We start from the raw sequence: 13345 nt of genomic DNA on the forward strand, positions 1-13345 counted from the left end.
ACACCATGCACACAGTGTTCACACCGGAGTGAATGTGTGTTAGCTGTTGCGCATTCACTTGTTTTTGCTTTGGTGTAAATGGTTCTTAATACGTAGATATGTCTACAGTGTAATCCCACATTTATGTTTTCATAATTCATGTTTTCCTGCTACAGTATTTGACATTTTTTGATTGAGCCTTTCAAATTTTCCATGTTTACAATTGTAATTCACACCTGCTTTTAAGACCTCATAATGATAAATTTCATATCACTTTGATTTAATGAGATAATGTTCATGCAGAGAGGAAAAAAAGTGTAATTGATATAAAAAGACATTAGCAAGGCATTTATTTTCAAGTAGTATTTACAACATTAAACCTTGTACCCCAGATATTCAAGTTTTGAAGCAGTAGAAGCTGCTGGAAGTCTGAACAGTTTGTGCCACAAATGATTTGTCTCCTAATACTGCCAGTCTAATGATAACTATACAGAGTGCCCTTGAGGAATGGTCAGTATTCAGGTATCTGACAGGAATGATCATTCAAAGCAAAAAAAGCCTAGTAAACATGGGCTCTTAAGAGCTATGAGCACATGTTCAGTAAAAGAGATGTGTTTCACAGTATCAAAGATGAACACGTGCTCACAGGTATTCAGTTTGGATCCTATGTAAGTTAGATCTTTTTGTTTCAAATGATCATTCCTGTCCTACCCCTGAATACTGACCATTCCTCCTGGGACACCCTATATTGTGTGTAGTACTGTTCACAATTACATTACATTACAGCTGAATGAAGTGCTGGGGGCTAAACTTCAGTATTAGTCTAAATGGACGAAAAGTAAGCACAATAAACAGGAGGTACGATAGCACCTCTTTCCTGTAATACAACTAGTTTCGAACCATCATAGATGCGGTGCTTCCTGTGACAAATGTATGAACTATAAGGGAACTGTTGGTGTTTTATTTCAAAATGCAATAACTCTGTTTGGCAGGGAAACATTATCAAGTGATGTATGGGGAGGGGGGCGGGTGAATATGTAGTAATTTCCAAGGTGATGGTTAGGTTGGGATATACTAATACAGCTTTAACAGCTGCGAGAAAAATGAGCAGGAATGAAACTTAAATACAATAATAATTGCCACATACTTTTGACACTTCTTTTGGAATACATGCCAAATACCAGAGTTGGCTACACTCAGACATGACAGAAAAGCTAAAATCTATCTCTACATTCTGCTCTATATTACATCTGAAGTATACTTTATTCATTACACCACCACATTTCTATATACCATCAAACGGGGTGATTTTGGACACTGGGACAAATTCGGACAGTATGGCTTATTTGCTCTTTGCTACTGCATATAAACAAAGAGTTACTTATTTTAAAGTCCAGGCGCCGGTTATTTTAAGCGCAAGATTGCATTTATCGCTTTTATTTTGCGTCAATTGTTTCCCTAGGTGAATAATTGACAAACAGTCTCAGTGTTAAAAATCCATGCATTATTGTAAAGTGGAAAATTTCTATTGTTGCGCCGAGTGGGAAGTTATTGTAACCGTAATTGTCAACGCGCTCGGTAGCTAACAGCATCGAGACAATTTCTGTACAAGTTTGTCAAGTTTCTCGTGCAAGGTTATAAAATAACGACGGTTTTTGTAAAACTGTATACTGTGTGGGGTGATTTCGGACAATGCCAAGAACATATAAGAGCAGGAGAAGTGCTACAGTACGGTGTAATTATGACCCGGAACTTTTAAATAAAGCTGTTCATGATATTCAAAGTGGTAAATTATCATACAGAAAAGCATGTGATTTGTATGGTATACCTAAAACAACCTTACAAAACAAAGTGCAGGAAGCACATTCGAAAAAAATGGGAGGACAGCCAGTGCTAAATAAAGAAGAAGAAGAAGAAATGTTGAAGCAAGGTATCTTGAGGGTTGCACATTGGGGATTTCCCTTCACTAAATTGGATATTAGATATTTAGTTAAAGGCTACCTTTATAAATCAGGCCAAAAAGAGAAGAAATTTCGTAATAATTTGCCAGGAGAAGAATGGGTGCAATTATTCCTCAAACGACAGTCAGAAGATTTTTCCATTCGCTTAAGCGAAAATATTAAACGAGCACTTGCAGAAGTGAACAAAGAGACTGTTTATTTAAATTCTTGCAAAATAAAAACTTATCTGTAATATATAAAATTCATTATATCATTCCATATCACTTAACAAAGGGCTGCCTTAAAAGGTGCAAAATGTCACCAATCCATGGGGTGACTTCGGACACTATATTTAACTGCCTCAGATAAATATACGTGCACATACACTTTCTGGTTCTGGGATATTTTATTCGTTACACATATATCCTACCACTTTCATAACAATCAATTTAATCTAAGAATATATACGAAAGTTAAAATAAAAAAACAACAAAACCATCCGAAATCACCCCGTTTGATGGTTATGTCATGAGAAATTTGTGGAATGCAAAATTCTCATTGAGTCTGCCATCTTATGTAAATCTTATGCAATCACCAATATCACCCTCTGCCAACAGCTATCCAGTATTTCAAATATTTAACAGCTATCCAGTATTTCAAATATTTTTATTAAAAAATCATTTTCAGTGTACACTGTAGTAAGTTTTATTATGTGAAGTTCGATATACTTCTTGTCTCCAGCTTAGTGTCATATATATGAATGTATGTATGCGACAAGTCCGCAGCTCGTGGTCTCGCGGTAGTGTTCTCACTTCCTGAGTACGGGGTCCCGGGTTCGATTCCCGGCGGGGTCGGGGATTTCGACCAGGCTCGAGATGACTGGGTGGTGGTGTGTCGTCTTAATCATCATCACTCATCCCCATTACGGTTGGAGGAAGGCAATGGCAAACCACCTCCACTAGGACCTTGTCTAGTACAGCAGTGCGGATCTCCCGCATCGTTCCCTATGTGTAACTTATGTATGGCCAACATCAGTACACCACAACAACAACAACAACACAACACAGTTTTCACAATATTTTGCACATACTATATTGCAGAAACTTTGTCTTTCTACAAAAAAAAAAAAATTATTTACTGTAAGGATAGACTCATGGGTTGTGAGTAATTTAGTACTAATAAACATGTACCAAATATTCACATCACAAACTGAAAAGATCTTTGCTGTGCAAAAATCTGACAATGACTGTATCTTCTATTACTGAAATCTGCTGGATTAGAGAGAGAGAGAGAGAGAGAGAGAGAGAGAGAGTGGGGTGGGGGTGAGGAGAGTAAGGTCAGATACATCAGAAAAAAGGAGATGAGTAGAGCATCATACACTGTTGCCAAGCTTTCATAACCAATACTGCTAGAGCACCTCCACACTTTTACCCTTTATCATTGCAATAAATATTACAATTCAGTGTCACCCGTAACACAGGACATGCTATTAATTGTACATGAACAACTGTTTTATGGAAAACGTTTGAATAGGTCTCTTAAAGAACCCCCCCTTCCCCCCTGCATCTATTAATCAGGGAAGTACAAATTTTGATAGAGAATATGTAATCACACTGCTCATAGCCAAGTTCTATGCTGTGCATTTTCAGCGATATGAAGTAGGTTACTGACTGTTTTAGCTATAAAAGTTTGTGAGTGAGTGAAACTTGCTGGCGCAGCATTTAATACTTTTCATTTTATCCATTACCAATTAGAATCTGGGAGCCTGGTGAGAGGTGGAGATGTTTGGAGAACAAGAAAGAATAATGAAATACATTTGATGATGAACCAGTCCAACGTTTTGCAATATCAAAAGAGCAGATGACTCCCACAGGTTGATCAAATAATCTCTATGACAGAGACCAAGTTTCCTAAGTGAGTTTTCATTGTACACATCACAAGAAAAGACTCCTGGGCATGTGAGGGAACAGATGGGAAGATGACAAGAATAAACGACAAAGCTTTAAGTGTAGCCTTTTGGGAAGAAACAGCAAGACAGAGTTCAGTGTGCAAACTGATTGTTGACACCGCATATGCATTCTACAGGACTGGTGACCATTGGGTAGGTAAGTACATTAGTAAACCTGAGTTGCTATTATTATTCAAATTATGAATCCATTAAGCTAGGTCACCCCCTGGGAAGATTTTGGCCATTTGTATTAATGAGAGGTAGAAGTACAGTCAGTGGAATGCACTATGAAGTCCACAGGCACAGCAGCAACACACTGGTTTTGCATGGTGTGAGAAGGTGGGCACTCACATCTGGCTTGCCTACCTCTGCATTGACATGCCTTATCTGACTCCATCTGGAAAACATCAAGTGAATTTTGGGTACAAGTTCAAGTAGTATTGACTGATTTAAACCACACTATTCATTTGATAATCTTTGAATCACATATTTCTGTTGCTATGAGTATATATGTGCACACCTTGAAACAGGGTGTGGGCAGAGCATAGAGTTTACAAGAAGCTGTGACAATTTACAAATATGAAATTTTTAATGTAAACATTATAACAGAAAGAGTGAATCTGATAGACGTGTCATTTGTTGAACAATAAGTTATTTAGCAAGAAAAGGCCTTGCCTGCAGGGGAAGCAACTGTTAAAAATAAATTTTTGAAAACAGCCACAAGTCGCACTTAGTATTTTTTATTTGCCAATTCTGGTCTTGAAATGAACAAGTGCATCATCCGAATACACTTTTAAAGTCGGCTGACAGCACTGCAGATTAAACTGCCTGTATTATAGTATTTAAACTTACATTTAAATTACAATAGTAAATGATGACACTGACAATGATAAAGATTAAATTATTAACTTTAATTATTATTAAATTACATTACATTATTATATTGTAACGTAGAAGAAGGTGTAAGTAGATGAATTATGAAAACTAACTTCACTTAACGAAGGTTTATTCAGCACTTTCACATAAAAGGGCGCGGAGCTAACCGCCTCCAGCCAGAACACACACAGTATATATACAGCTACAGAACATTCCAGTACAATGGTTCTTGATATCTGTGGATAATTCTAGAATTTACTCGAACCGAATATAGAAATTAAAATTGTACAGTCCAGGTGAGTTTTGAACTCACGACCCTCCATGCAACAGTTCTGTATCATAACCACTACACCACATTGCTACTCAGCTTCTTCTGCAACAATATTAAATTATGTAATTATTTAATTAATTAATTAAATTAAATTAAATCTCTGGCACTCTCCTTGTCATAATTTATTACTGACTTTAAACATAAGCGTAAGTACTATAATACAGCCAAATTAATCTTTAGTGCTTTCAGCCAACTTTAAACTGAACAGCTTGTTCATTTGAAGAGCACAACATGTAAATAAAAAATATTAAGTGTGACTTCTTGTTGTTTTCAAAAACTTAATATGTTATTTCACCAACATGAATGATGGACACCCAATCTTGAGAACAGTGCTTCCAGTTTTTTTTTTCTTCCAAAAATGGGACTTTTGGATAAGTAGCAGGGTTCCATGAAAGCTTAGTAATGATTTAAATATAGAGTGAGAAACATGGTAAAAAACTGAAAATTATTAAGAAGAATGGAAGACATTCACAAAGTTTGCCTGCAATATTTTCAAGCCACCAAATATTGTAGTAACAGTATGAGGCCTATAATACACATTTTTTTAATTTATGTGCACTTGTTATACACCACCAACACCAGTTTCCGTCAGTCCACTGAAGTTAAGTGCTGTGGGATTGGTTAGCACTTGGATGGGTGACCATCACATTCTTCCGAATGCTGTTGGCAAGAAGAGTGCACCCAGCCTTTATGAGGCCAACTTAGGAGCTGCTTGACTAAGAAGTAGTGGCTGAGGTTATGAAAACTGACAATGGCCAGGAGAGCAGTGTGTTTACCACATGCCTCTCCGTGTCCGCATCCAGTGACACCTACCAGCTGAAGATGACATGGCAGTTGGTACCGTTGAGGCCTTCCAACCAAGGCCTGTTTGGAGACACAGAGAGAGGGAGAGGGAGAGGGGGGGGGAGGGGGAGAGAGAGAGAGAGAGAGAGAGAGAGAGAGAGAGAGAGAGAGAGAGAGAGAATGGGTGGGGGAGGAAAGAGGGAAAGAAGATTCAGATATTTATAACATACCTCCCTGATGTGAAGCTATCACGAGACATGCTCTTCTTTCTTCTTGCAAGCTTCTGAGAAAATAAAAAAAAAAAAAAAAAAAAAAAAAAGTTACAAGAATGACAACTGTTAACAATATAATCACAAAAAAATGAAACTAAAGATGTGTTACATGTTTACAAGTAAAAAGTGGAATATGCACCTAAGCATACTCATCCTAAAATAATGTGTATATTAGAAGTGGTGTCTAAAATAGGTACTATCAGAACTAACCAATCATGTCACTCCATATGTAAGATTTCGGCAAAACTTCAGGTATCATCTATAGTGATGGATTCTGTGGCATATAAAAAAATAAATAAAGAAATCCTGGAAGCTGGAAAACCTGAATCTCACACAGAAGTCAGAGGTGCTAAAAAACAAATATGGATTTTTGATACCTTTCATATGAGGTTCTAGCCATCAAACTTCATTGAGAACCACTGCATGAGGTTCTGCCATCTAGAACTAATGCAAGTAATTGTACTATTGATAAAGAAAGTTTTTTTTTCCACTGGAGATTCTGTAGATAGCACATAAGGACTGCAATCTGATTATACTGAACTACAATCTGATTATACTGTGCTTTCCAAGTAATGGACACTTCTACATAATGGTCCATTTATTTATTTAAATTGACTCTATAGCTGTTTATAGTAGAAAGCCTATAATGTATCTACTGAATGGTCACATAGAGCAGCGATCATAGTCCATCTCTGTGTCTAAGCATGATGCCAGCAGAAAGGCAACAGATTACATTAATTCTGAAAAGCTACACAACTGGTTACAGTGTGAAGCTTGCTGGAAGGGTAGGTAATGCAACTATATCACTAAATCATGACATAAAATGCATTTCCTACAGATGGCAAATATTTGACAGCAGTGTAGTGTATATTGTTACAAGTAAATCCAACTCTCAGTCTTGGACCGAAGGCCTGACCTCACACAAAAATAAGAAAAAGTTACTGAAACATGGGGAAGACGACATAATTTTGGTTTTCAGTTGCACAACAGAATCACTGTCAGACAAAACTAATTTTTATGCTTCAGTGAGTTTCTCATGATGTTGTTAAAGACTGTAACAATATTATGAAAGGTATAATTGCTACTCACCAAATAGCATAGAGGCTGAGTTGCAGATAGGCACAACAAAAAAGACTGTCACAAAGTGAGCTTTTAGCCAAAAAGGCCTTCGTTAGAAATAGACACCAAAGACACACGCACACAAATGCAACTCACACACAAATGATCAGTGTCTCCGACTGCTGAGGCCAGACTGCGAGCAGCAGCACATGATGGGAGTAGCAACTGGTGGCAGAGTTAAGGAGGGAGAGGGGTAGTAGATTAGGGTGGGTGACAGTAAAGTGCTGCTTGTGGGAGTATACAGGGATGAGATGGAGAGAGGGTAGGAAAGCTAGGTGCATGTAGCCACTATGCTGCATTCTATGTGGGCATGATAACCAACAAGCTGTCTGTCCGGATGAATGTCCACCGACTAATTATGGCCAAAAAGCAGCTGGACCACACCATTGCTGAGCACGACATCCAACATGACATTCTTCATTTCAGTGACTGTTTCACAGCCTGTGTCATATTGTCTTCCCACCAACGTCAGCTTTTTCAAATTGTGCAGGTAGGAACTCTCCTTGCAGTATATCCTATGTTCCCGTAATCCTCCTGGCCTCAAACTTTGTCAGTCATTGTCCTACCCCATCTAGCCCCTTCCTTGTTCACGTTCCAGCAATATACAACCTCTATTCCACCAACACATCCACAGTCTTTTCACTTCTCCCATTTTCTGCTACCCCCCCCCCCCTTCCAACCGTCTAACCTCATAACTGCACTTAGCTGTCCTACCCTCTCTCGACCTAGTCCCTGTATGCTCCTTCAGGCTGCACTTTACCATCCTCCATTCCATTCCTACTCTGCTAGTTGTGTGTGTGTGTGTGTGTGTGTGTGTGGGGGGGGGGGGGGGGGTTCTATTTCTGACAAAGTCCTTGTTGGTCGAAAGCTCATTTTCTGACAGTTTTTGTTGTGCTTATCTGCAACTCAGCATCTCTGCTATATGGTGAGTACCAACTATCCTTTTCATAATGTTGTTACATTCCATTCTGGATTTTCCACTGCTTGTTGTGAAGATTAATTCATGACAAGATGCAGAACAACAATTATTATCCGGACAATGAGTGTGGCCCATTTCGAATTACCAGTTGGTTACTCATGAATCTGTTAAAACATATTATTATCCCAAAAATTGTTCCTTCCTCCCTCACAAATTAATACATTTAAAAATAAACAGGAGTGTGGAAGAAAAGATGGGCACTTGAAGGAGCTGGGTGTTATGAAGTTCAACATTAGACCAAATATTAAACAAGCTTTTAAGAACTATGTCACACATTCCAGTGTGCTTGAAAGTAGAGTGATAAAAGGAGGTAAATGCACTACATTAAGACAACTTTTTACACCACAGCCAACTATCTGTCCTATCCAATTAAACACTTGTCTATATTCATATGTCTATACACACGACTTTTTTTTCCCCTTTTATTAAGGTGACGAATCCTGTGTCAATGTAAAACAATCCTTGGATGAATAAATTAAAAATACTTCTATGGCCTACACATTCAGAGAAAAATTGACTTCTTGCAAGATTGCAAGCTCACATATTCATTTGGTTAGTGTGAAATATAACCATTGGTTTATTTCTTCATATGTTCCATCTGTGTAATTATCCAAATATTTAAACTGCAGCATCATCATGGATCTTGGGAAAAACAGTTGCGAAATACTTCTTACCATTACTGCCAAAGTGCTAATACATCCCTATATGTCTGATTTCTTGAGAAGTGTGTTCCTGAAGGACTCAATGAGTTTAGTCAGCAGGTTTTCTTCAGTCAACAATAATACTGCAGGTAATGGCCAATGAAATACAGTGGGAGAGGCTTAAAGGATATCTCAGCGCATCACAGGCAGGCTTACTCTTCAAATAGACATGCTTACTCTTCAAAATCTAAGTGCACACATTCAACGATGGATCAAGAAACTTGGTACTTCCTTCCATACATCTCTCTCAACATGGTCATGGCAACAACAAAATACAGAGGAGAGCACCTATATTTATTCAGAGGAGCTGAAGTCATATGGGTAAATTACTTACCCTTTGACAGACAGAATATGGTTGATTGTGGACATACAGAATTAAAAGGTATTCACATATATTTATCTAATTACTGTTGGAGTATTAAAATAGCAACAAATATGAAACTTAATATTTTTCATCTATTAATATTGTAAATATATTATTCCGCAAGTCACAACTCTTCACTACCATCTTATCATCATAGTCTCGAAATCTAGTGATATAGCCAGTATAATGGGACAAAAAGTTATTTCAAACAGTTCTGAAGTATTTATACGACATAGGTCTAAGTGGATATCCTAAAAAATTCAATATTTTTATTGTTGCTTCAAAATTACTGCTTAAGTAATTTTTAGTACTGCTAGTAACACAGGTCACAAATGCTTTTGTTTGTTCATAATTTAAGGTGTACTGATAACAAATCACGAAATAGCAGGTGTCAAACTGCGCATAAATAAGCCTGAAATCTTTGCTAGCTTTTGGATGAATCCCTTTTCAGAGATATTAAGTTCTCAGTCTTGCACCTTAAGAGAACTTTGTAGCTCTAATATTCAGTGAGTTGTTTATTTAGCTTGCTACATTATTTACATCCCATGAGCAAAAGCACTTGTTACAGCTGTTTGGATGTCCTATACTACTGCAAAATGGTGTCCTTTAACAACTGATTTTGCTTTTGGGAATTTTAAAAAAGAAAAAAGACACAGAGCCATGTCAGATGAATACAGAGGTTGTGGTACCACCTACAATGGAGTTTTAACATCAAAAATTGCCCAACAGACAATGCTGTATGGGGTGCTACATTATTGTGATCCCGTTGTTAGCAACATCTGGCCAAACACGACTGACCTTTTTCGAAGTTTTTCACGAATTTCTTGGTAGCAGTATTGGTTTACTGTCTGGCCTGGAGATAACTACATTTTGTGCATGACACCCACAGAATCAAAGATGCACACCAGCAAGCATTTCACATTTGACTTTAACATGTACCCTTTCTTTGGGCTTGGTGATTCCTTTGAACACCACTGCAAATTCCGATGTTTCCTCTTGGTTTTGTGTAGGTGGTGGTGGTGGTGGTGGTGGTGGTGGTGGGAGGGGGGGGGGGGGGGGAGAGGAAGGAAGAAATTCATCACCAGTGATAATGTGGTTGAGTAATTCCGGGTTCAATTCCACCTGTTCCAAGATGTCAGCAGCCACAGTCCTCTGTTGATCTTTTTATTTCTGTGAGATTTTTTGGGAACCATTTTTACACAAAGATTTTCAGTGAATATCAGGTGAGCATTTTCCCAATTAACGTTCTGCGAATTTGCAATAACTTTCATGGTTAATCTTTGATCAGCTGTGTTGTCATCTGCTCGTGCTGTTGATCATCCACTGCAGTGTTCATCTTCGTCAGTGGTTCTGCCTTCATGAAACATTTTGTGCCAATGAAAAACTTCATTTAAAAGCCTGCTGAAGCTTTCTGTATGTTACTGCAGGATTCTTACCTAGTTCTACACAGAAAGAGGTGGCATAATTCTGCGCAGTATTTTGAGGTTCCAGTGGTGTGTCAAGGAGCAAATGCAGGACTTCACAATGCAAGCTGCTGCTCCTTACTGAAACACTGTAGGTGCTTGACATTTGTCGTCGTGCTGAGAAAATGTCAACATCACAAAGTGTCTGCAGTAGCAGACTGCAGGACTGCCACGTGAAGGAAGAAAAAAATGTGTCATCACTTTTTCTTTTTTTTTTTTTTTTCTTTTTTTTTTGTGGTTTTCGGGCGCACAACTTCAATGGTCATTAGCGCCCTGACTACTCTAAGAATGCACCGCGAGGCGCAAGTTGACAACAACAACTAAAAGGGAAAACACAATAAAAGACAGACTGACAGGCATAGGATTAAAAAACATCATCAAATGTCCTTAGCGAGGTTTGTCAAATTGATAAAACAAAGAACACGAGCAGCTGCTCGTGGGTCATCCGCTAAAATGGCATCTAAAGTATTAGGCAGGTTAAGATCGAGGCGCAGTGTGTTAAGATCTGGACAGGACATTAAAATGTGTCTAACCGTCAGCAAGTGCCCACATGGGCAGAACGGCGCCGGCGCAGCCGTCAGCAGATGGCGATGGCTGAACCGGCAGTGTCCAATTCTTAACCTTGCTAAAACGACCTCCTCCCACCGAGAAGGGCGTGAGGAGGACGTCCAAGCTACGGGAAGAGGTTTTAAGGCCCGAAGCTTGTTGTCGGTAAGTGCAGCCCAATCGGCATGCCACAGCGACACAACGCGCCGACAAATGACCCTGCTAAAATCGGACGAAGGGACACAACAAGAAGCTGTCCGAGGCTGGAAAACCGCAGCCTTGGCCGCGGCATCTGCAGCTTCGTTCCCAGGGATACCGACATGGCCAGGAACCCACATAAAGCTAACCGGCGTACCGACGTCCACCAGCTGCTGAAGAGAGCGTTGGATCCGGTGTACGAAAGGGTGAACCGGGTACGGATCACTGAGGCTCTGGATGGCACTCAGGGAATCTGAGCAGATGACATAAGCAGAATGTCGGTGGCGGCAGATGTAAAGAACAGCCTGGTAGAGGGCAAAGAGCTCAGCTGTGAAGACCGAACAATGGCCATGGAGCCGGTATTGGAAACTTTGTGCCCCGACAATAAAGGAACACCCGACCCCGTCATTGGTCTTAGAGCCATCTGTATAAATGAAAGTCATGTTGTTGAACTTCGAACGAAGTTCCAAAAAACGGGAGTGGTAGACCGAACCGGGGGTGACCTCTTTTGGGAGCGAGCTGAGGTCGAGGTGAACGCGGACCTGAGCCTGGAGCCAAGGTGGCGTGCGGCTCTCGCCCACTCGAAAGGTTGCAGGGAGTGAAAAATGAAGGTGTTGAAGGAGGCGACGAAAGCGAACTCCAGGGGGTAGCAAGGCAGAGACATACAACCCGTATTGAAGGTCAAGAGAGTCGTCAAAAAAGGAACGATAAGACGGATGGTCAGGCATTGACAGTAGCCGACAGGCATACCGACAAAGCAGTATATTGCGCCGGTAGGTGAGTGGCAACTCGCCAGCGTCAGCATGAAGACACTCTACGGGACTGGTATAAAATGCTCCGATCGCAAGTCGTAAACCCCGATGTTGTATGGAGTTGAGGCGGCGTAAGATGGATGGCCGTGCAGAGGAGTATACGAAGCTCCCATAATCCAGCTTGGAGCGGACGATCGACCGATATAGACGAAGTAGGACGGTTCGATCCGCTCCCCACGACATACCACTGAGAACACGGAGGACATTTAAAGAACGGGTACAACGGGCGGCCAAATATGACACATGTGGAGACCAGCTAAGTTTCCTGTCAAAGGTAAGGCCTAAAAATTTGATTGTCTCCACGAGTGGGAGAGCAACGGGACCGAGTCGTAAGGACGGTGGGAGAAACTCTTTGTAGCGCCAGAAGTTAATACAGACCGTCTTCTCGGCAGAAAAACAGAAGCCATTGGCGACACTCCAGGAGTAAAGATGGTCAAGAGAACGCTGAAGACAGCGCTCCAGGACACGTGTACACTGCGCGCTGCAATAGATGGTAAAATCGTCCACGAAAAGGGAGCCTGATACATCAGCTGGGAGGCAATCCATTATTGGATTGATCGCGATGGCGAAGAGAGCGACGCTCAAAACTGAGCCCTGTGGCACCCCATTCTCCTGGCGAAAGGTGTCGGACAGGACAGAACCCACACGTACCCGAAACTGTCGATCCATTAAAAAGGAACGAATAAAAAGAGGGAGGCGACCGCGAAAGCCCCATGTATGCATGGTGCGGAGAATGCCCGCCCTCCAACAGGTGTCGTAAGCCTTCTCCAAATCAAAGAACACAGCCGCGGTCGGGCGCTTCCGCAAGAAGTTATTCATAATGAAGGTCGACAAGGTAACCAGATGGTCAACAGCAGAGCGGCGCCTTCGAAATCCACATTGTACATTGGTAAGTAGGCGTCGAGACTCGAGCAGCCAAACCAATCGGGAGTTAACCATTCGCCCCATCACTTTACAGACACAGCTGGTAAGCGAGATAGGTCGATAACTGGAAGGCAAGTGCTTGTCCTTCCCCGGCTTAGGAATCGGGACAA

The 13345-nt window shown here is 40.5% G+C and overlaps 1 protein-coding gene across 4 annotated transcripts in view; it reads right to left on the minus strand.

Moving 5' to 3' along the window:
- LOC124776898 (gastrula zinc finger protein XlCGF49.1-like) overlaps positions 1 to 13345 on the minus strand; it is a 76454-nt gene that overhangs the window by 18715 nt on the left and 44394 nt on the right. For all 4 annotated transcript variants that reach the window (XM_047252089.1, XM_047252088.1, XM_047252087.1 and 1 more), the window contains exon 2: positions 6088 to 6140. In XM_047252089.1, coding sequence (XP_047108045.1) covers positions 6088 to 6140 — 53 coding nt within the window. The remainder of the gene's footprint in view (positions 1 to 6087; positions 6141 to 13345) is intronic.

This window comes from Schistocerca piceifrons, chromosome 2 (assembly GCF_021461385.2).
Source record: "Schistocerca piceifrons isolate TAMUIC-IGC-003096 chromosome 2, iqSchPice1.1, whole genome shotgun sequence".
Lineage (NCBI taxonomy): Eukaryota > Metazoa > Arthropoda > Insecta > Orthoptera > Acrididae > Schistocerca > Schistocerca piceifrons.